The sequence below is a fragment of the Dermacentor albipictus genome, chromosome 9 (assembly GCF_038994185.2).
Source record: "Dermacentor albipictus isolate Rhodes 1998 colony chromosome 9, USDA_Dalb.pri_finalv2, whole genome shotgun sequence".
Lineage (NCBI taxonomy): Eukaryota > Metazoa > Arthropoda > Arachnida > Ixodida > Ixodidae > Dermacentor > Dermacentor albipictus.
The window spans coordinates 19703828-19728068 of record NC_091829.1 but is presented as its reverse complement, the minus strand read 5'-3'; the positions used below and the strand labels follow the sequence as shown (position 1 = coordinate 19728068).

At 50.9% G+C, this 24241-nt stretch overlaps 2 protein-coding genes across 2 annotated transcripts in view; one reads left to right on the top strand and one right to left on the bottom strand.

The window, feature by feature from the left end:
* Positions 1–24241, top strand: part of LOC139049761 (latrophilin Cirl-like) — a 1359947-nt gene that overhangs the window by 35523 nt on the left and 1300183 nt on the right. The window lies entirely within an intron of this gene.
* The window catches only part of LOC135917295 (uncharacterized), a 56718-nt gene that overhangs the window by 8853 nt on the left and 23624 nt on the right, over positions 1–24241 (bottom strand). Inside the window, exons 3-4 of the mRNA XM_065450849.1 lie at positions 20265–20383; positions 13858–13938 (exon numbers count right to left, since the gene is read on the bottom strand). Coding sequence (XP_065306921.1) covers positions 13858–13938; positions 20265–20383 — 200 coding nt within the window. The remainder of the gene's footprint in view (positions 1–13857; positions 13939–20264; positions 20384–24241) is intronic.

The window sequence follows — 24241 nt, the reverse complement described above, 5'->3', positions numbered from 1 at the left end:
TCCTGCTACGCCTTCGCGACATGCGTCAGAAGTTTGACTAAGGACTTTATAAACCGGCGTGTTTCCTTTTTTGTTTGTTTCTTTTTTGCCCCAGTCGTCAGGAGTGACTGGGAGTCGCTCAAACGGTTCCGAAAGCCACTCGCTCTGGAGTACGGAGCTGGGAGTGCCGCGGTGACGTGTGTAGTATCTTGGGCGTACACATATAGGGCAACACGCGTGTTCACCGTGGACGTCGTTTGCACCGCATTCGCCTCGACCGGCCGCATTCCTTTGCTCGTAATGAACGCTTGACGCGTATGTAGGGTGTCCCAGCTAGCTAACTTTAGCCAAGCTCTTCGAGGAAGGAAAGAGAAAAAATATATTGAAAGAACATGGTGCAAGACACGATTTTAGTAAATATGGTGCGCGGTCGTCAGAGGTCTGGCTACCGAACACCGTAGCTTTTATATTTCTGTCTTGCAACGTGGGAAAACACGGGGAACGCGGGGGATGGAAATGCAAGACGATGAGCAAAACGAGAAGAACAGGGTAAAAGCCAAGGTTTCTACAAGTGCACTTGTCTTTTTTCAAGGCGGCTTTCAGATGTACGCAGGCCATGTACGCAGGTCACGTCCTTCCAAAGCGGCAGCTTGCGCTTTCAGACGATTAACGCGTTGGTCACGTCGCATTGCATAAATTTCGCTTATAACTCCAAGAGCGCGCCGTTACTTTTGTGCTTGAATGCTTAAAACGACGTTTTATTTATAAAGTAACTGGAACGGCAATGCATTTCTCCGCAAAGCTCGGGAATTAATATCTCGAAACTGATGCCATCCTGAGAATTCGTTCCAAGTGGATCCGCCATGCGAACTCCACGGCTAGAATTTGTAAGCTGCAATATGTTGCATTAGGTAATTAGTTAGAAAGTTAATTAGTGATTTATTTAATTAGTCGATTACGCATTTCAATCTTTTTGTGCAAGTGATGCCTGCCTTTCGAGTAGACCAGCTGCATGAACTGAACTGTGATATCCGCCATAGCTAACGTTTAAAACATTTTGAATTGAAAGTGTCACCTGGTATATATGTTCACTGCGCCAGTTTACTACCCTTGGCTCGATCGGGCTTAGGGGCCACGAGTTTCCGCCGCAGACATTAGATATACCGGCTTTTCACACACAGAGCTTCGCCCAAATTTCAACATGGGCAGTATCGGAATCATCGGTGAAATTGGTTAAAAAAGAATATATGCGGCATATCTTTCAAGACGGCAAGGAGGAGGTGTACGAAAATTTTTTGATATTACTTATTCCGCGCCAAACGTGTAATTGGGACCCCAGAACCCAGATAAAAGTTGAGATAAACGTTCTTTGGGTGATTACGTGGGATTCGGCATACCGTATAGAGATACAACAGGATATAATGACGACGTACGTAAGCCCTGTCCTGTATACCCTTCTGGATATGGCTCTGCGCTACCGGGTTCGAGGTTGCGGGTTCGGTCTCCGCCGCGTATTTTATTGGAGGCGAAATGTCAAAGTGCTCGTGTACTTAGATTTAGGTGCGTGCTAACCAACCCCAGGTGGTCAAAATTTATCCCCCTCCTTCCACCCGCTACGACCGTGCAACTCATAATCAGATCGCGGTTCTCGCACGTAAAATTTCTATTAACGTGACAGCGTTAGGAGCTCGTGTCGCAGAAAAGCCGGTGTCGTCGTTTTATTTTTATTTATTTTTTTCCTTTGTACCCTTTTGGGACACACCCTAAAACGCATTTTCAACAGCACACCCGCCATTCGGAACTGAAATCTGTGCTGTGTTTACATAACGTGTTCCATATAGCGTGCTGCCTGCCCATGCCTTTCGTGCCATATATATAGGATCATCCGGGAGTTAAGTCTGCCGAGTTGAGAAGGTCGCACGCGACAGGAGTCACGCAGAGCGTACACGCTTGCCGTCCTTTGCTGTACAGTGTCTGGAGCGACGGCGCAGAGAGACAATAGCAAGCTACGAGAAGTAAAAAGAAAGAAACAAAGAAAAGGAAGCTCATTTATGACGCGACCGCAGGAAGCACGGCGGTTCTGATAATTCTCACTCACAATGGCCGGCGCGTATACGACTGTCTGGGTCGACCGAACTAACGAAGCACACGGGGACGGAAACCGCAAAGGTGACACGCACCGCGTCAGCGGAGATCTTGGCCAAGAAACGAGTTTCGGGATTGCGAAAGAACAATTCGCGGGCCCCCGCCGGTCGCGTGCCTCGTCGAGACAATAGTGAGGCGTTCCGACCGAGTGTGCGTGACGCCGTTGCGTATGGGCGTCGCATGCCGCGACGTTTCGCTTTCAGGGCGCGCAGCGTATCCTAGTGAAAGAGTCCACCTAGTCGGACACGTCCATTTCGCCTGCTCCTCAAGTGCTGATTGGCTGGGATGGTCAACCTAGTAGACACGTCCATTTCGCCTGCTGCTGAAGTGCTGATTGGCTGATGTGGTGCAGCAATTGACTGGGGTGGCCCACCTAGTTGGACACGGCCATTTCGCCTGTTGCTGAAGTGCTGACTGGCAGGGGTGGTCCAGCGGATTGGATGGGGTGATCCACCTAGTGTACACGTCAATTTCGCCTGCTCCTGAAGTGCTGATTGGCTGGGGTGGCCCACCTAGTGGACACGGCCATTTCGCCTGCTGCTGAAGTGCTGATTGGCTGGGGTGGTCCAGCTGATTGGATGGGGTGGCCCACCTAGTGTACACGTCAATTTCGCCTGCTCCTGAAGTGCTGATTGGCTGGGGTGGCCCACCTAGTCGGACACGTCCATTTCGCCTGCTCCTCAAGTGCTGATTGGCTGGGATGGTCAACCTAGTAGACACGTCCATTTCGCCTGCTGCTGAAGTGCTGATTGGCTGATGTGGTGCAGCTGATTGACTGGGGTGGCCCACCTAGTTGGACACGGCCATTTCGGCTGCTGCTGAAGTGCTGATTGGCTGGGGTGGTCCAGCTGATTGGCTGGGGTGGTCCACCTAGTGGACACGGTCATTTCGGCTGCTGCTGAAGTGCTGATTGGCTGGGGTGGTCCACCTAGTGGACACGTCCATTTCGCCCGCTGCTGAAGTGCTGATTGGCTGGGGTGGTCCAGCTGATTGGCTGGGGTGGTCCACCTAGTGGACACGGTCATTTCGGCTGCTGCTGAAGTGCTGATTGGCTGGGGTGGTCCAGCTGATTGGCTGGGGTGGTCCACCTAGTGGACACGGTCATTTCGGCTGCTGCTGAAGTGCTGATTGGCTGGGGTGGTCCACCTAGTGGACACGTCCATTTCGCCCGCTGCTGAAGTGCTGATTGGCTGGGGTGGTCCAGCTGATTGGCTGGGGTGGTCCACCTAGTGGACACGGTCATTTCGGCTGCTGCTGAAGTGCTGATTGGCTGGGGTGGTCCAGCTGATTGGCTGGGGTGGTCCACCTAGTGGACACGGTCATTTCGGCTGCTGCTGAAGTGCTGATTGGCTGGGGTGGTCCACCTAGTGGACACGTCCATCTCGCCCGCTGCTGAAGTGCTGATTGGCTGGGGTGGTCCACCTAGTGGACACGGTCATTTCAGCTGCTCCTGAAGTGCTGATTGGCTGGGGTGGTCCAGCTGATTGGCTGGGGTGGTCCACCTAGTGGACACGGTCATTTCGGCTGCTGCTGAAGTGCTGATTGGCTGGGGTGGTCCAGCTGATTGGCTGGGGTGGTCCACCTAGTGGACACGGTCATTTCGGCTGCTGCTGAAGTGCTGATTGGCTGGGGTGGTCCACCTAGTGGACACGTCCATTTCGCCCGCTGCTGAAGTGCTGATTGGCTGGGGTGGTCCAGCTGATTGGCTGGGGTGGTCCACCTAGTGGACACGGTCATTTCGGCTGCTGCTGAAGTGCTGATTGGCTGGGGTGGTCCAGCTGATTGGCTGGGGTGATCCACCTAGTGGACACGGTCATTTCGGCTGCTGCTGAAGTGCTGATTGGCTGGGGTGGTCCACCTAGTGGACACGTCCATCTCGCCCGCTGCTGAAGTGCTGATTGGCTGGGGTGGTCCAGCTGATTGGCTGGGGTGGTCCACCTAGTGGACACGGTCATTTCGGCTGCTCCTGAAGTGCTGATTGGCTGGGGTGGTCCACCTAGTGGACACGGTCATTTCGGCTGCTGCTGAAGTGCTGATTGGCTGGGGTGGTCCACCTAGTGGACACGTCCATCTCGCCCGCTGCTGAAGTGCTGATTGGCTGGGGTGGTCCAGCTGATTGGCTGGGGTGGTCCACCTAGTGGACACGGTCATTTCGGCTGCTCCTGAAGTGCTGATTGGCTGGGGTGGTCCAGCTGATTGGCTGGGGTGGTCCACCTAGTGGACACGGTCATTCCGGCTGCTGCTGAAGTGCTGATTGGCTGGGGTGGTCCACCTAGTGGACACGTCCATCTCGCCCGCTGCTGAAGTGCTGATTGGCTGGGGTGGTCCAGCTGGTTGGCTGGGGTGGTCCACCTAGTGGACACGGTCATTTCGGCTGCTCCTGAAGTGCTGATTGGCTGGGGTGGTCCACCTAGTGGACTGTGGACACGTTCATTTCGCCTGCTGCTGAAGTGCTGATTGGCTGGTGTGGCCCACCTAGAGGACAGGGCCATCTCGCCTGCTCCTGAAGTGCTGATTGGCTGGTGTGGCCCACCTAGAGGACACGGCCACTTCGCCTGCTCCTGAAGTGCTGATTGGCTGGGGTGGTCCACCTAGTGGACACTTCATTTCGCCTGCTGCTGAAGTGCTGATTGGCTGGTGTGGTCCAGCTGATTGGCTGTTGTGGCCCACCTAGAGGACACGGCCATTTCGCCTGCTCCTGAAGTGCTGATTGGCTGGGGTGGTCCACCTAGTGGACACGTCCATCTCGCCTGCTGCTGAAGGGCTGATTGGCTGGGGTGGTCCACCTAGTGGACACGTCCATTTCGCCTGCTCCTGAAGTTCCGATTGGCTGGGGTGATCCACCTAGTTGGACACGGCCATTTCGCCTGCTGCTGAAGGGCTGATTGGCTGGGGTGGTCCACCTAGTTGGACACGGCCATTTCGCCTGCTGCTGAAGGGCTGATTGGCTGGGGTGGTCCACCTAGTTGGACACGGCCATTTCGCCTGCTGCTGAAGGGCTGATTGGCTGGGGTGGTCCACCTAGTTGGACACGGCCATTTCGCCTGCTGCTGAAGGGCTGATTGGCTGGGGTGGTCCACCTAGTTGGACACGGCCATTTCGCCTGCTGCTGAAGGGCTGATTGGCTGGGGTGGTCCACCTAGTTGGACACGGCCATTACGGCTGCTGCTGAAGTGCTGTTTGGCTGGGGTGGTCCACCTAGTGGACACGTCCATCTCGCCCGCTGCTGAAGTGCTGATTGGCTGGGGTGGTCCAGCTGATTGGCTGGGGTGGTCCACCTAGTGGACACGGTCATTTCGGCTGCTCCTGAAGTGCTGATTGGCTGGGGTGGTCCACCTAGTGGACTGTGGACACGTTCATTTCGCCTGCTGCTGAAGTGCTGATTGGCTGGTGTGGCCCACCTAGAGGACAGGGCCATCTCGCCTGCTCCTGAAGTGCTGATTGGCTGGTGTGGCCCACCTAGAGGACACGGCCATTTCGCCTGCTCCTGAAGTGCTGATTGGCTGGGGTGGTCCACCTAGTGGACACTTCATTTCGCCTGCTGCTGAAGTGCTGATTGGCTGGTGTGGTCCAGCTGATTGGCTGTTGTGGCCCACCTAGAGGACACGGCCATTTCGCCTGCTCCTGAAGTGCTGATTGGCTGGTGTGGTCCACCTAGTGGACACGTCCATCTCGCCTGCTGCTGAAGGGCTGATTGGCTGGGGTGGTCCACCTAGTGGACACGTCCATTTCGCCTGCTCCTGAAGTTCCGATTGGCTGGGGTGATCCACCTAGTTGGACACGGCCATTTCGCCTGCTGCTGAAGGGCTGATTGGCTGGGGTGGTCCACCTAGTTGGACACGGCCATTTCGCCTGCTGCTGAAGGGCTGATTGGCTGGGGTGGTCCACCTAGTTGGACACGGCCATTTCGCCTGCTGCTGAAGGGCTGATTGGCTGGGGTGGTCCACCTAGTTGGACACGGCCATTTCGCCTGCTGCTGAAGGGCTGATTGGCTGGGGTGGTCCACCTAGTTGGACACGGCCATTTCGCCTGCTGCTGAAGGGCTGATTGGCTGGGGTGGTCCACCTAGTTGGACACGGCCATTTCGCCTGCTACTGAAGGGCTGATTGGCTGGGGTGGTCCACCTAGTTGGACACGGCCATTTCGCCTGCTGCTGAAGGGCTGATTGGCTGGGGTGGTCCACCTAGTTGGACATGGCCATTTCGCCTGCTGCTGAAGGGCTGATTGGCTGGGGTGGTCCACCTAGTTGGACACGGCCATTTCGCCTGCTGCTGAAGGGCTGATTGGCTGGGGTGGTCCACCTAGTTGGACACGGCCATTTCGCCTGCTGCTGATTGGCTGGGTGGCTGGGGTGGTCCACCTAGTTGGACACGGCGATTTCGCCTGCTGCTGAAGGGCTGATTGGCTGGGGTGGTCCACCTAGTTGGACACGGCCATTTCGCCTGCTGCTGATTGGCTGGGTGGCTGGGGTGGTCCACCTAGTTGGACACGGCGATTTCGCCTGCTGCTGAAGGGCTGATTGGCTGGGGTGGTCCACCTAGTTGGACACGGCCATTTCGCCTGCTGCTGATTGGCTGGGTGGCTGGGGTGGTCCACCTAGTTGGACACGGCGATTTCGCCTGCTGCTGAAGGGCTGATTGGCTGGGGTGGTCCACCTAGTTGGACACGGCCATTTCGCCTGCTGCTGATTGGCTGGGTGGCTGGGGTGGTCCACCTAGTTGGACACGGCCATTTCGCCTGCTGCTGAAGGGCTGATTGGCTGGGGTGGTCCACCTAGTTGGACACGGCCATTTCGCCTGCTGCTGAAGGGCTGATTGGCTGGGGTGGTCCACCTAGTTGGACACGGCCATTTCGCCTGCTGCTGAAGGGCTGATTGGCTGGGGTGGTCCACCTAGTTGGACACGGCCATTTCGCCTGCTGCTGAAGGGCTGATTGGCTGGGGTGGTCCACCTAGTGGGACACGGCCATTTCGCCTGCTGCTGAAGGGCTGATTGGCTGGGGTGGTCCACCTAGTTGGACACGGCCATTTCGCCTGCTGCTGAAGGGCTGATTGGCTGGGGTGGTCCACCTAGTTGGACACGGCCATTTCGCCTGCTGCTGAAGGGCTGATTGGCTGGGGTGGTCCACCTAGTTGGACACGGCCATTTCGCCTGCTGCTGAAGGGCTGATTGGCTGGGGTGGTCCACCTAGTTGGACACGGCCATTTCGCCTGCTGCTGAAGGGCTGATTGGCTGGGGTGGTCCACCTAGTTGGACACGGCCATTTCGCCTGCTGCTGAAGGGCTGATTGGCTGGGGTGGTCCACCTAGTTGGACACGGCCATTTCGCCTGCTGCTGAAGGGCTGATTGGCTGGGGTGGTCCACCTAGTTGGACACGGCCATTTCGCCTGCTGCTGATTGGCTGGGTGGCTGGGGTGGTCCACCTAGTTGGACACGGCCATTTCGCCTGCTGCTGAAGGGCTGATTGGCTGGGGTGGTCCACCTAGTTGGACACGGCCATTTCGCCTGCTGCTGATTGGCTGGGTGGCTGGGGTGGTCCACCTAGTTGGACACGGCGATTTCGCCTGCTGCTGAAGGGCTGATTGGCTGGGGTGGTCCACCTAGTTGGACACGGCCATTTCGCCTGCTGCTGATTGGCTGGGTGGCTGGGGTGGTCCACCTAGTTGGACACGGCGATTTCGCCTGCTGCTGAAGGGCTGATTGGCTGGGGTGGTCCACCTAGTTGGACACGGCCATTTCGCCTGCTGCTGAAGGGCTGATTGGCTGGGGTGGTCCACCTAGTTGGACACGGCCATTTCGCCTGCTGCTGAAGGGCTGATTGGCTGGGGTGGTCCACCTAGTTGGACACGGCCATTTCGCCTGCTGCTGAAGGGGTGATTGGCTGGGGTGGTCCACCTAGTTGGACACGTCCATTTCGCCTGCTGCTGAAGGGCTGATTGGCTGGGGTGGTCCACCTAGTTGGACACGGCCATTTCGCCTGCTGCTGAAGGGCTGATTGGCTGGGGTGGTCCAGCTGATTGGCTGGGGTGGTCCACCTAGTGGACACGGTCATTTCGGCTGCTGCTGAAGTGCTGATTGGCTGGGGTGGTCCAGCTGATTGGCTGGGGTGATCCACCTAGTTGGACACGGCCATTTCGCCTGCTGCTGAAGGGCTGATTGGCTGGGGTGGTCCACCTAGTTGGACACGGCCATTTCGCCTGCTGCTGAAGGGCTGATTGGCTGGGGTGGTCCACCTAGTTGGACACGGCCATTTCGCCTGCTGCTGATTGGCTGGGTGGCTGGGGTGGTCCACCTAGTTGGACACGGCGATTTCGCCTGCTGCTGAAGGGCTGATTGGCTGGGGTGGTCCACCTAGTTGGACACGGCCATTTCTCCTGCTGCTGAAGTGCTGATTGGCTGGAGTGGCCCACCTAGTGGACACGTCCATCTCGCTTGCTGCTGAAGGGCTGATTGGCTGGGGTGGTCCACCTAGTGGACACGTCCATTTCGCCTGCTGCTGAAGTGCTTATTGGCTGGGGTGGTCCACCTAGTTGGACACGGCCATTTCTCCTGCTGCTGAAGTGCTGATTGGCTGGAGTGGCCCACCTAGTGGACACGTCCATCTCGCCTGCTGCTGAAGGGCTGATTGGCTGGGGTGGTCCACCTAGTGGACACGTCCATTTCGCCTGCTGCTGAAGTGCTTATTGGCTGGGGTGGTCCACCTAGTTGGACACGGCCATTTCTCCTGCTGCTGAAGTGCTGATTGGCTGGAGTGGCCCACCTAGTGGACACGTCCATCTCGCCTGCTGCTGAAGGGCTGATTGGCTGGGGTGGTCCACCTAGTGGACACGTCCATTTCGCCTGCTGCTGAAGTGCTTATTGGCTAGGGTGGTCCAGCTGATTGGCTGGGGTGGTCCACCTAGTGGACACGGCCATTTCGCCCGCTGCTAAAGTGCTGATTGGCTGGGGTGGTCCAGCTGATTGGCTGGGGTTGTCCACCTAGTGGACACGGCCATTTCGCCTGCTCCTAAAGTGCTGATTGGCTGGGGTGGTCCACCTAGTGGACACAATTTACAATTTGCTTGAGAAGTGAGTCCTGATGCTGTCTGCTTTATGTGTAGAGACAATGATAGATCATTGAAAGCATATCCCTAGAACCGCTGCGTTCTTCGTTAGAAATCTTCTCACCAGAGGCTGCTAGCAGCGTTTTGTAGAGCACGTGCCTCCGGACCATTGTGAGACAGTAGTATAGTATTGGAACTGACATAGTTTTGTATGTCATCCCTTCGTAACACGTTTTTATTGCCATACCCCACATCACTAGTCATTGTCATTATCTTATAACGTCCGTATTTTACGAACTATACGGCAACTGACGTTTTTTTAATGACCCTCTAGTCATGCTACCTTCCGCAGTTCATGACTGCATTGAAAACTCGAGATCACTTGCTCGGCGCTCTTTGGCCAGACCTGCAGCCTTCTCGTGAGGAAATCCTGACATCGATTAAATCAAGCAATGCTTGCTGGCGTTCGACGGAAGTGCTACAGGTTGTGAGGCGATGGACGAATTAGGCGTGATTGGCACATCGCCCAGCCAGTTAATGCGGGACGCGTCGCAACGTACGCAGACCTATTGATCACGTGATCAATAGGATCACGTGATCACGCTCGTGTGTGAAGAGAAGAACCTGGCATTCCGGCTCTTTCAAACAACATGCGGCTAGTTGGAAGAATCCGAGCACTTCTTTCTTTTTTTCGTCCTCTCCTTACATCTTCATGTAGTCCACTTTCCGCTTCACCTGTATAGAATTTGCTCTCCATTTCCTCTTTTGACATGATTCCGCATCATTGCCGCCTTTTTGTGCGAGGCTGTCAGAAGACATTTCATACAGTTCACTCCCTCTCCACTTGGCCGTAAGCGCCAACAACGTGGGCGAGTTCTCAACTTGATTCAGTAGGCAACACGCGTTGTATCACGTATATGATGCGCGTAATTAGAAAATTCCGCTTGGTGAAAGTGTGTGCAATTTCCCCTCACGCTGTTTTTCAAGCCATATTGTGATATGCCTCATGTTCACTGCTTTCATGCATATGCTTGCGCGTCTTGCAGTTATCTTCCTGATACTTGAATACGGCGAAGTATCATAATCACGTTTTTCGGATTGAACCTTATTTCGGACTGTTGTGTCTGTTGCGAACGCGAAAAAAATTACGGCAGCTACGTGCCGAAGAAAACTTTTCATGCACTGGGCGAAGTGCAGGGGATTTCGCAATGGAGAGTTTCAGTTCAGGGAATCAAGTGGCTTGCGTACGCAAGAACTAGGGGCCACGGCACTGCGCATGCGCAGACTCCTACGTCGCTGTGTGCGCATGCGTAGTACCGTCGCCCCTAGTTCTTGCGTACGCAAGCAGCTTGATTCCCTGAACTGAAACTCTCTAATAAAGCCGACAGCACGCGCGCTAGCAAGCGTGCATGTTGTCTGCCCTTAAGTGTCGCGAGGTCTACGATGGCTACGACACCGATAAGAAGGATGGCCAAAGTTTAATTCCCACGCCGGCATCCGCGGCCAAGGTATGGTCGGCTATAGACGATATAGTCGGCTCCTTCCGGAACCCATAAATTATTATCGAAATCAGCAAGCAGATATCAGCGCACTTCAACGTGTTTGTTAAACGGCGTCGATAAATATGCACAGTAACAGTAGGAAGATGAGCGCTGATCCAAACACCCTTCTTGATTGATGTCAGCTATTTATTGGTCAATAGCAGCCAAATATGGGAATCGAATGTGTTACGAAATAAAGCGTCCGGAAAATAAAGAGGAGCAGGTTTCTGGTTGAAAAGAGCGAGCTTTAGAGAAAGGTGACTTCGTGCTCCGCTTGCGAGTCCCACGCGTCGCTCACGAGTGCAAAATTTGGCTGAGATGTTCACAGCAGCGTACACGCGGACTGTGTTATTTTTCACCAAGCCCGAGGGGTGGTTCAGGACATTTTTAAAAATAACTGTCTTTCTTAATTCGGGGTAATATATCGATAACTATAAGACTAAGGTCAAAGTTCCGTAACCTTTCTTTTTTTCGTGTCCGTAACCCAGCGTCAGTACCCTCAGTGTGACGTCACGCATTTGGCAGTATTTTTTTTTTATTGCGTTTGGGCCGTGGTGGCCTAGTAAGAATGCTTTTCTTTTTAATCGATAGTTCGATCTGTGGTTCTTTAAGAACAGAATGTAATCCGTTATATTTACCGATAAGAAGTTGACTTGGCTGCAGCAGACGCTATCAAAATCCGTGACGTAACGGCGAACTTATGCGGGAACTTCCAGGCGACGTCACCATCTGTATCGTTTCGCGTATTTTCTGGCTTATTTTTTTTTTAATTATGGCTTTTAACGTGCCAAAACCACTTTCTGATTATGAGGCACGCCGTAGTAGAGGACTCCGGAAATTTCGACCACCTGGGGTTCTTTAACGTGCACCTAAATCTAAGTACCCGGGTGTTTTCGCATTTCGCCCCCATCGAAATGCGGCCGCCGTGGCCGGGATTCGATCCCGCGACCTCGTGCTCAGCAGACCAACACCATAGCCACTGAGCAACCACGGCGGGTTTCTGGCTCATTAACCTTCACTTGATCATGAAAGTCTTTTCTTTTTTATTGGTATCGTAGAAGCGCATTATGCAATACAGGACATCGTATTTCTTTATAGTGTCTCTGTAAATGTTTTTTTTTCTTTCGGTAATTCGTTAGGAGAGCACTTGTGTAGACGCGTGGTGACTCAAACCCACTGTCACGCCTGGTGACGCAAGAGGCGCCTCGACCGGAAGCTGTCTCCGACGACCGACAACGTTTCCTTCCCGGACCGGCGTCTCTTTGGTTCTAAAGAGTCAAGAGGAAACAGCCCCGACTCTGCTGACTCGACAATGCGCCCAGTTCATTGCACCCGTACAGTGTGCGTGCCATCGACGGGAGAGGCATTGCGACAGGATGCAGAAAAACGGAAAGAACCGCTCGTGTCTTGCGTACTTCTTTGTTGCGTGCGTTGGGGCAAGAGCAGAACACTCCAGAAAAAAAAAAAAATGCGTATTTGTGGCAATGCTTTCTCCGCGTCGCCAACACTTCGAGAGACGATACCAGAGAGTATACGTATACCGAGCAGCGTCTTGCGCATGCGCACCTCCGACTGCACCGAATTCGGGGCGAGAGAAGTCGTCAGCGCTTACAAATATTTTAACGCGATAGCCATATCATAACGGACCTCAACCACTCTCTAGTTAGGATACCTGAATACCATGCTGGAATCGAGGGAACCCTATTTGGACGCATCACGTTCCTCTGACGAAAAAAAAAAATTTGCCCGATGCCGAAGGCAGTGCAGTCTAACGCAGCTCCTCAAAGCGCTATAGCTGTCGCCTCGGAACGATGCGCTTAACTGGCGCGTTCAACACGTGCCAGGCGCCTCGAAGAGCGATTTTGCCTCGCGAGAAGCATGCGTGCGATGGTGACCATCTAATGGTTAGGGCATTGGGATGCAGCGCTGGGAGACAGAGGTTCGATGTCACCGTAGGTCGCGCATTTGTTTATATAGCACTATGTAGACGGACTTCACCCACTTTGGCGCTGTCTAACAGAAAACCTGAGTTTTGTCGAGCGATCTCGTCACGGTGTGCACGAAATCGCGAGTTTGTGAGAGATGCGAGGCTATGGAAACGTCGTTTTGATAACTGAGTGTACGAGGTTGTCCGTGATGCGCACATGCACTGCAGTACTCGAAGCGTCGGAATCGTCACTGTCTTGGAGAGTTTGCGATGCTAAGTGCTGGCCTAATGCTTTAGTTTTGCGAGTCCACGTGAGGTTCACAAGCATTTATCCATTATGTCAGTACAGTTGCGTTCAGTAATAGAGCTGCAACACGGCACCTGTGGTCCATGGAAGGGGCTCAAGGAGACTGCAAGGTGGCACCGACGCGTGAAAAAGTCGAGCACTAAACATCCTTCCAATTACTGGCATTTATTAAAACAGTTTTTCGTATGTCGGCGCTACTGTGCGTGTCTTGGAGCCCGTTTGATCAACCACGGGCGATCTGTCGCAGCTGATATTGAACGCGACTGTGCATTTACCCACGGAATGAAACGCACCCGATGCGCGCAATTAACTGGAGATCGCGATGTCACGCCTCTAGGCAGTCTAGGTGCGCGAGCCAAAATTACGTCGATGTCGCACGAACTGGAGGCGGCGGAAACGGTAGTACGCTTACCGTTTAGTCATAATTTGGCTCGTTTCTAATTGCCGCATCGGCTCCTCTTGACTTCACAGATTTTTTGGCAATATCTTCTCGGCGCTGCCCGTCTACCGTGTACGGAGGAATTACATACTGTAACCATAAGCAAGGGAGCGCTGAACCTGGTGGCCTTTGCGGATTCTTTTTCTTTCTTCTTTTTTTTTGCTACACAGAAACGGCCCCCCCCCCCTCAAAAAAAGAAGTAATGAAAACCGTTACGTCAGACTGACGTCATTGGCACTGCGATGGGCGCCAAATTCAGCAGGATACCTTTCACTTCCGTTTTGTTCATTCATAATCAGCCTGTATTAGTAAAAAAATACCAGTACAATTCTGACTCATCACTCAAAACTGGTTTAAGGCGTCCGTGTGCTACATGTATGACAGTTGAGTACTTCCACTGCGGAGCTTATCTCAGCCCGTCCACGTTACGCCCTTTGTTATCTGTATCGAGTGGTCAACGTAGGTACTTAAGCTCACCGCGCCCTCTGCCGCCTGTAGACACCTCGGCATCGGCGGCAGTGCACCTCTTCAGTGCTGTCATCGGGCAGCGTCTGCGTCCTGCGAAAAGAAACACAAGAGATCTGAGCAATTTTTACCACTCAGAGCTCGTTTACTGTAGTCAGTCAATCAATCAATGGTAAACCAACCAATTCACTCATCGTCAATCAATCAATCAATCAATCAATCAATCAATCAATCAATCAATCAATCAAATGCTAAATTACTCTATGCATGAATCGCCCATCAACATTAAAAAACATAACGACTTGTTTGCGTTGACAGTGTCAATATTCTATAACAACTGGTTTCGTGTGCCTGAAGAGATTTGTCTTCTAGGCGAGGACGTAAAGGTCGCTGTTATGCAGACCCCACGCACTCTGGAAATCGACGTAAGCGAATATTTCTGTGCTGTGCAACTGACCACCGCCAACTACACTTCGCTCCTCCTCGAGGAGAGCAGGAAGTGTGTCGATTGAGCTCCCGAACAACACTTGGCAGCGTGATGAGCGCGGTTTCAATCGTGAATCCGGGATCTCAGAGAGAGGTGCGACCCAACGCTAGCACATTTCTCTCGCATTTACCGCTACAACGCCACTGCATTTGTTTTTTTTCCTAACACGAAGCTTGAGCATCATATTTGGGCTATCCCGTGGGCAGCGACACGGCCAACTTGGGGGAGGGGGGGGAGTGGGGACGATACGCGACGCTCGCGTGTCCATCGCCGTCGCTCAAAAGTGGGCGTACGTTTCGCTGGCCCAGTTCCGGGCCGTTCACAGGTCACCGCCTCGACGCGCCCCTTTTTTATCGGCGCGCTGGGGCGCTCTTGCAGAACGGGCCGCAAGGTGTCGCTGCCCGCGCAGGTCATCGGAGCCACAGAGTTTCTCACTATATTACCTAGAGGGAAATCTGGCGCTGCTGCGCTGTGGTATGCGTGGGAATGCCGGTATATTGTGACTTCGGATTGGCACCGTTCTCGGAGAGCCAGGCAAGCACCGTTCCGGCTGTCACAGTGATTCATATTCTACTAAAACAGCGCGTAAAAAGCAGTTTCAGCGTTACTATTACACAAAAACATGTTTTGTTTAACTATGAGAACTTGTTATTGTGTGTACGACTACATGTTACGTAAGGAGTATCAGCGGGCCGCTAAAGTTGGAGGACAGACGACAAGGTTCGCGCTCGCTTTGAAACAGTTGGTCGTCTGTTCTTGCTTTTCTTCGCTTGATCATGCGTCGTGGGTGAGTAAAGATGTAATATGCGTGAATGGGAACATTTGATGAAGATTTTACTTTAATAACGCGTTATTTGTGTAGCCATATCCACGTTCTAGACGAAGCCTCTTACAACACCAGCCAACACGAGCCTCGCAGACACATATACCGTCATTCCCATGACGGCACGGCGCTCCTTACGAAACTCCCATAGACGGTGGCGCCATATTTCCCTCTAGGTGTTATAGTGAGAAACTCTATGATCGGAGCGGTTTGGGAGACGGACGGGAGCGGTCCGACTACGAGCAGGGAGACCACAAATAACGAAGGCGTACGAATAAACAATGTTACCAATAGTGGTTCATGATGACGGGAATTTAAATAAATAAAAAAGAGGTGTAGGACATCAAGCAAAACGAAAGCAGGAGCTTGGTGGCGCAACCCACCGGCCCGTTTCAAAGGGGACGCTCGCAGCATCCAACCATGTATCGGAGAGCGGCGAGTGGTTCAGCTGCCCGTGGAGGAAGCGTATAACCGTGCACAGCACGCTTGCTTGGACAAGTCGACTTCGTTTGTTGGGATTTAAAACTGAGCAAGTTCGTGGGTATTCATCTTGCGAGTTGTGCAGCGCCCACGAAGCGTGAAACGGCAGAAATGGAAACCATCGTGGCCTTCCATACCGAAAGGGAAGGAGATGCATGTTGCCTTAGTCAGCCGTCCATTGCTATGAGTGATAACTTAAGTATATGTATACATTGTCTGCGCGTGCAGAAATTGAATGGTTACTACGCATGTCCTTAAAAGACTTTCGAGATGTTGCGACGTATATGCTTTTCCTTATATATATATATATATATATATATATATATATATATATATATATACACACACACACACACACACTTATTCGTTTTTTTTTTCTCGTTTCATGAGAGATCGCCCCCTTTTCCATCAAGTGAAGATGAGAACTAGAATTTTCGAACAATACTTTCTTTTTTAGTCAGAGATTCTTTAGTCTCCACACTCTGTAGAGTGTCCAGTTAGTGGACGTTGGTTGTCAGAAGCGTCTAGAGATGGATGAACCAACTGAATGAATCCTACCTTTTGCCAGTTGGTTCACACAACTCTAGACGTTTCGGACACCCAACTAAATCACTTCTGATAAAAAAAAAGGAATTGTTCGAAAATTCTATAATTTAGCTATAATTACTCAAATTTCCCTTCCAACAGACACTAGATTTTACCGTTTTTTTCTTTTAAATTCAAAAAGCGTCATCAAATTTGGTACAGCGCTTGGCGAGAAAAATTATTTCTCTTTCCTCACGTTTATTTAGACTCCGAGCTGCAGCTTCTTCTTACGACGTGTGCCTGAACTATTCTGGCACAGTTAGAAGCCTTCGAAACTTGCCAAGCCCATTGCGATTCTTACAGGATGCAATTTTCACCCTACTTTTTTTTTTTTACTGATGGGAATTGACTGAGCCCGACTAACTGTTAAATTGATGACCTCACTGCGTGGACCAGGTTCGGCAGATTATGGGCGGAGCCAACGTCGTGGCGCCCTGTTTCGGTATTGTTCGGGCTTATAGATGCAGGCTATTTAATTGTTTTAAGCGTCGCTTTAAGTAAACCGTAATTAAAACGGTCTATGAAAACCGCTGCGCACAAGTATTGACACTGACGCAAATGTGCGCAGCAGCTTTCCAATGTAGACAGTTGGTGTACGTATGTGCCGAGACACAATAGGGAGTTTTAGGTTAGGGGATGCAAACCGCTTGCGTTCACTAACCTGAAACCCCCTGCTAGGCCGCTGAATTGCGCGTCCTGGTAAAACGACTGTACAGGTAATATATATATATATATATATATATATATATATATATATATATATATATATATATATATATATATATATATATATATATGAGTGACGCTTAAGAGGAGGCCTTTGTCTCGAATGTCACGTATTGAAATACGTGTGCGACGGAGATAACCCAGTCCATGCGTTATACGTTATCTATTGTGCCCTCCCCGCTCTCCGCCTCTCTCCGAAAAAGCCGTGATGGCGCCGCTCCGACGTTCGCCATCTTTCAAGATTCGAACGTTTCCCCGCTACTTTTCCATAAGCTCCCTCATGCCTGCGTTAAGAGATATGTAAATGGGTAGATTCTATTTTTGAAGCCGGCTTCGTCTGTTTGCTTCCGTTCTCGCGAGGATGCGTCATAATACAAATCACTAAAATGGCGCGTGGCGTGACGCATTGGATGTGACCTTTGCGTATAGAGAGTACATATGGGGGAACTGAATGCGGAAATCCAATTTACCCGAGATCTTATTTATATGCGATCTCATTTAGTAGGCTCTCGGTGATCTTCGTGCGCTGTGTACGTCTCCCGTCTTAGCTCGGGAACTGCTATCTGAATACATGGGAAGGGAAAAGTAATTTTGCTTGGCAACAGTAGTGCGCGGAATTAGATGAGATTTGCTGCGCTTCAAAAGAAAAGTAAGGGTCTAACCCCCGCATATAGGACGCGGATATACATATTTTTTTTCAAGTTGTATTTAGACAACTATATACTGAAGTTTGTCCGCTTGAAACAGAGCCAGTTTACGGAACTGCGATATGCTTTTGGTTGCAGATACCAATTTGTAAACTTCGCGCTTGGGTGTATTTCTTTACCTTACCAGATTTCGGTAATTTTAGTCAAATTAGATATCTGTGTCTCGTTTTGGCGGTGATCATCACAAGCCGCAAATAGCGGCTTGTAACCTCTGCCTCTACCATTTTTCTGTACATGGAATATTGATTATTTGAATGAATGTGTCCAGCGCTCAACTATATGCATGCAAACTTGGTCGGGTCGGTTTGAGTCAACCCGACTTCTGACGCGACCCGTTCGTGGAAATGAAAGCTACAGTTCGGGGATCCACCGTTGTGACTGGCGACACTTGCTACGACAGGGGCCGATATCATCTTCCGTTGTTTCCTTGTGAACTGTAAACGCCGTCTAAAAAGGTGACTCGCCATCCCTGCCCTGCGAAGGTATATTTCCAGCGAAGCTGTGGAAAACCATGCAACTGCTGAGGGGCCCATGAAGCGAAAAATCCGGCGTTAACATCCGAAGGTACCAAACCCACGTGAACTAGAGATGACGTCGCGATTGACATGATGACAAAACGTGATGACGTCATCACCTCAAACATCGCGCGATGACATCATCACACCAAAGGTCGCGCGATGACGTCATCGCTTCAAACGTGACGCCACGCAATGAAGTCACCGTCAAGTGATGATGTTACTTTATGACGTCATGTGGTGCCTCTTGGAGAAGCAGCCCATGTGCTCTTCCCGCTTATTCGCGCTGTCTCCGGGATCGGCCCATATTTATGTGCGAGAAAATGTCGCGCACGCGGGCTCGAAAAATCTAGGCCAACGACAGGCTAACATCTAAGCTGTAAAAGTCCAGGTTACACGATGAGTATCAGTTTCAAGATGCTTTCTCGCGACTGAAGCTCCGTTGCTTGTTGATCTAAATTGAAGAAACATTCGCAGCCAACCAAGCTGGCGACTAAACTACACGCTTAAAAACAGTTTGCACCCTTGGGGACCAATCTTGTCCCAGAACAATAATCGTCATCTGTCTTGCCCGCATTTCCTTTCTTTAACGATGCGAGCCCGGTACCTCCAGGTCACGAACGACATGAGCGTTATTAGCGTGACATAGCATTCTCGACAGAAAAGTAACGAGCTCAAAAGTTTTTCAAGAAAGCAAACGTAATCAAGGCAGATGACGATTATTGTTGTGGTACAAGATAAGCCCTAAAGGGTGCAAACGTTTTTAAAGTGCGGTTCAAGCAGAGCTAAAGCGACCACCGACCGAACAGTATTCGAAAAGCAGGAATACACTCAGTACAGTTTTTTTTCCATTCTAACCCGGCTTTCAGCATAAGCAGTGGACACATTCGAATGTCCGCTTTACAGAAATGTAATCTCTCTGCCCGTTTTATTGAGGCTTTAGGGTTGAGTGCTCGGAACAGAAACTGCCGGATAGCACTATCGCACACGACGTCTACACACTAAAGCTATGGTTGCACCATTTATCGAGTGAGCACCAGTGATTAGTCCAGTCCAGTGATTGGTCCAATAATTGCTATTTTTGTTTGCTAAGCCGCAGTGCTTTTGAGGGATAAACGAAATACGTCGCCCGCTTAATATTCAGCTCGAACTTGCCTGTCGAATGTTACCGCGTTTATGCCAGCCGACGTCTACAGATATCGCAGTATATGATATCGCCCCGTTCGCTGTCAGCAGTTCGAATTACAAAAAAATCAAGAGCAGCGGTTCTCGAGTGCTAGCAGTGGGAAACAAGTGCAGGCGGTTTCCTGTGTAAACGCAACATTGTCCACAGCGTCGACTTGAACTGCACCGTGTCGTTGACCCGAGAACAAATACGACTGTCTGTCGCCTAGCACTATAGGGTTTTGTTCCTCCGCTCAGATGTCGCGCGTGTAAATAAGCGCAAACGTCTAATTGATCAGTTGACTCGATTACAGGCTGGCAATGGTTAGTTGGGCTTCGCAGCTTATCCTAGTGCGTGTGTTCTACATATATAGCATTCGCACTGCCACTGCGCCGTGCGTTCGCCACCTGTTAATCAATTTCCGCAAGCTTTGGTTCTCGTGGTGGATACGGCTTCGGCACGAGGTCGTCGGTTCGATTCCCAGCCGCTGCGGCCGCGATACGACGGAGCGCAGGGACACTTGTGCTCTCTTATGTTAGTGTCATTAAAATAATACGTCACCCTAGCGTTTTCGAACTAGCACTGGAATGTGCAAAAAGATCAACTGAACTGTAACCTGAACTACGTGGCCCCTGCAGGCGTTTTTAAAGTGAATGGGGAGCCCGCCTCTACAGCGCATTTCGTTGACCGCAGTGGGTTCTACAATACGGAGTTGCCGGTAATCCGTACTGTTTTATTTCGATAACGGGTACGAAACGGTAACGAAACGGCTAGATAACGGGTAACGAAACGGCTAGAAAAATAAACGCGTAGAGGCTGCTGTGTAGTCTCTTTTGTCGTCTGCTCTGCAGATAACGAGCCACAGCGTGGAACTTCGGGACGACGCTTTACAAAAGAAGTACTGGATTGGAGACGTTATACAAGTACTCACTGTGCATCTGAGAAAGCCGGTGCAGAGGGCGCCTTGGCCGCTCCGAATCGAGCTCCGAAGGCGTTCTGCACCGCCAGGAGTCGCCTGACACGCTTCGCAGCCCAGGAGGCGCCGGGAACCTGCGGCGATGACGGAATTCGCGACGGACGGCGAGACATTTTTCTTGGTCATCTCACGTCGGCGGCACAAGCGACACGTCAGACACAACATCCAAGAGGTTCAATCTCCGCTGCAAATTCATCTTTTTCCCTCCCGCGACCCGCCGTAAACAAGCGCGCCGCGGTGGAAACAGAGAGCCGGCCGGACGTCGCGCGTGCGCAGTTCCGATCGCATTTCCTCCCCCGTACTCCCGGCGCAGTACGTGTTCGAAGAGTCTTCGTTGACTGACTGCCGACGCGCGCCGTTGCACTTGCACTCCGCGCGGGTAACAAACAACAGTTTATCGAAATCTGATTGTTAGCGCGCGCCGCGTGGAATATGAGAAGGGGAAGAGAGAGAGAGAGAGTTCTGGGAGACGCGACGCTTTGTGTCTCCTCTCCGACTCCGCCACCGCCGGTTCATTCGAGCGTCGAGACAGGCCGCCCGCCCGTTCCGTTTGCTGCTCCTAGGCGAGACGTAAAAGCGCGTCCTGTTTCCGTTCGGAACAGGCCGCTCGCCACCGGCTTGGCCGCACAGGGGTTTCTTCGTGCCAGGGCCGGACGTTGTCGTGCTAGCTACGGGCGTCCCCGTTCGAAGCGTTTGTTTTGTGCGACTGTCTGGATTTTCGTGCGTGCACGGCCTCGTTTTATCTCTCTCTCTCTCTCTCTCTCTCTCTCTCTCTCTCTCTCTCTCTCCCCTCGCCTTTTTCTACTGAACGGCAGGGTCCTGCCGTCACTGTGCGTGAATATTTGTTGTTATCTTGTGTCTTTGGGTGTCAGAATAAGCAGACGACAATAACAATATGGGTGGGGCAACGTGGTATGGGGATCGTATGCGAAGGCTCGAGCAGAGGGATTGGAGTTGAATGGAGGTGAAAGGTGTGGGAAAGGGTGATGCGGCCCCTCGGGAAATTTATGCAAGATGCACAAATGCTTGGTTGTTAGTCGGTGTCTGGCTCCGCGACCTTGTGTAGATGCGCCAGCCCTAATTACGTTTCTTCATATCGGCGACGTCATTGCGGAGCCGAAGGCATCTTTAAATACCAGCGTCTCGTAGGACTGTTATTGTACTGTTATTGGAGTATGCGGTTGGAGCTTGTACTGAATGAATTCTGAGGCTGCTGCCGAGAACATGTGGCTTCAAGTCGACATTAGGCTTCAAGTCGACATTACTGAACAACGGAAACAATGTGGACGACACATTCACATTTAAACTTTCTGCCTCTCTCTCTGTATCTTGCCTGCAAGCTGCGTTGCTTGTGTAGCTTGGGACTCTGGGCCGAAAGGGCGTTTCTTATTATTTCTATTCTTTATCTAAATATTTTCTTCTTATCTAAATTTCGAAGCAGTCCTGTTTTTTCGACACGCCGAGGCAAATGATGCTACCAAGAACACGATTATTCATTCCAAATTGTTGCATTTATAGCGTGCTAAATTGCCGAAAATGACAACTTTCCATAGTTTCAAAGCTGTTTGAAGCCAGACGGACGAAGTTAATTTTGGAAGATCCATCTGCACTTACTAATCATTGCCTTAGGACGTATGAACCGCATTGCTACAGCTCCTCCTACATACCATCATCAGAGTTCCCTCTTGTGTATTTTTGTAAGAAATTCTATGCTACTAGAAGGAGGAGGTAGAGAGGGGGGGGAGGGGAAACGTTGAAGGCGTTTTTGTGTCCGCCGTTCGCCAGTCAAGGTTTCAAATCTGCTATATATGCGCATGGTCGCGCAGGTGTTGTGGCCAGCTATATTTGGACGTGACGCAAAGTAAAAATAGCAGCTGCGCAGTTTGGTTCAGGGATGCGCTGTCCCAAAAGCAGCGTTTCAGCTAGCAGCAAAAGTCTGCTTAATAAAAAAAAAAGAAAAAGAAACGCGGTAAACCCCAACTCAACACAACCAGTGGCAATGAATGCGAGGAATGTTTACGGGAACGCTAGGAAAAAAAGAAAAGAAGATGTGGATACTTTGTCATGTTCACCTCAAGGACTCTCCCGTTTATTCACTGCCTATATGAACGTAAGCGGCCTTCAGTGACCGTGTAAACCAGGAAGACGATCATGTAGGGAACATTCATAGATGCCCGTGTTTAGAACTAAGTCGCGCGGCAATTGTTGGTACGTGTATAGACGTCAACAAAGGTATATACGGACTACATGCTCGCCGAAAAACGCTGAATTTTTTTCGCATGTATGGCATACAAATTGGAGTACACGAGTGCACTAGAAAGTTCGCTATGCCATGTCTAAACAGAAATCCTCAATTTCCATTACATTCATAGGCGGAGAACCAAGTCGGCTATATCACGGAATCTCGGAATTGGGTACTTTTGCTCAGGGAAGCACAACAAAATAATATCAACAAAAATAAATAAATAACAATTCACACATTCCGGGGCTTAGCGTGGCCCCTCTACAACTGTCCTTATCAATCTTTTTTTATTATTTTTTTTGCATAAACGTCTTTCTAGCACTCGGCTCTTGCCACCTGTAAGTACCGGCCACGCAGCTTTAAAAAAAAAAGGAAATACATGGAAGATATGGGTGAGGATATTTGGCGAGAAGAGAAAAGGCACCAAGAACATTCTGAACTCTTGCAGTGGTTCAGTTTTGGTTCTGTAGATATTGAATTCATGAGGCACATCCGCTTGTCAAGCTATTCGGAGGCTGGCACCGGTTGTAATCAATAAATCAACCAATCAGCCAGTATAGACTCAATCAGTCAGTGGATTAAATCTCAAACACTCAATAAGTCTCAGTGTTCAATCTCAGTCAGTCAGTCACAGAGGACTAGGGATTGTCGATTATTATTCTTATTCGATTAATGATTAATCATTCATTGTTTCAGCCTTTAATCGATTAATCGCTTTCGATGCAGGGTTTGTCATCGTATAATTTATTATTCTAAAATTTTGCAGGGCACCTTTGAAAAGGTTGCAACAGTTCTCTACTTTTGTTGGACCCCATTTCAATGTCGATCTGCGAGGTGGAACCATGTTTGAAACACACGTGTATAAACATTTGATGAAGGATAATATTTAACTTGTTAAAGACTTTTAGTTGGCACTAGTGGCTTTTGAAAAGATACACTATATGCTATAAAATGGCACTTAGTGCAGAATTAAATAACATACGCACAGTACACTGGTCCTTGTACAGTTAAACAAGAAATAAGAAAAATGGCAGAAGTGAAGGGTGAAGCCCTACTGAAATGTGCGAGAAATTCCGATATCCACAGGGTCAAAGAAAATTACTGGTTTAGGATATTAAACCATATGATATTTTCCACAGAGCAAAGGAACGTTAATTGGCTGGGATGTTTGCGTGAAACCGACGCCTTCTTTGAACGGTCACACAACTCGACACAAGCGAGAATAGATGCTCGGACGCTGTAGATCTGGCTCGCTGGAATTGACACGAACTCCGTCGATATATATCAAATACATGCTCCAAACTGGCATGCAGGCTCTGCGCCACGTCTTTAGTGGACTATAGGAGTGGCACGACAATCAACGGCTGCGTTGCTATGCTATAGTATGCCTTGAATTGCGAGGGAATTTCATAACCTCCGGCTTGAATCCTTGATGGAATGTACAAGCGTGACTGAACGAGGACGTGGAAAGAAACAGATACACGGAGACATCGCTGTCTCTGTGTTTGTGTTTCTTTCGACGCCCTCGTTCAGTCGCGCTTATACACTCTATCATGCATTCTAACCAACTAGCCCGCCAACGTGTTTTAACCTCGGCTTGAAATTGAGGGGGAGGGGGAGGCGCTCGACTCGGCATCATTCAGGACTCGGGAAAACAGTCGACATTCGCCGCTCTTGCGCCGCCATTTCA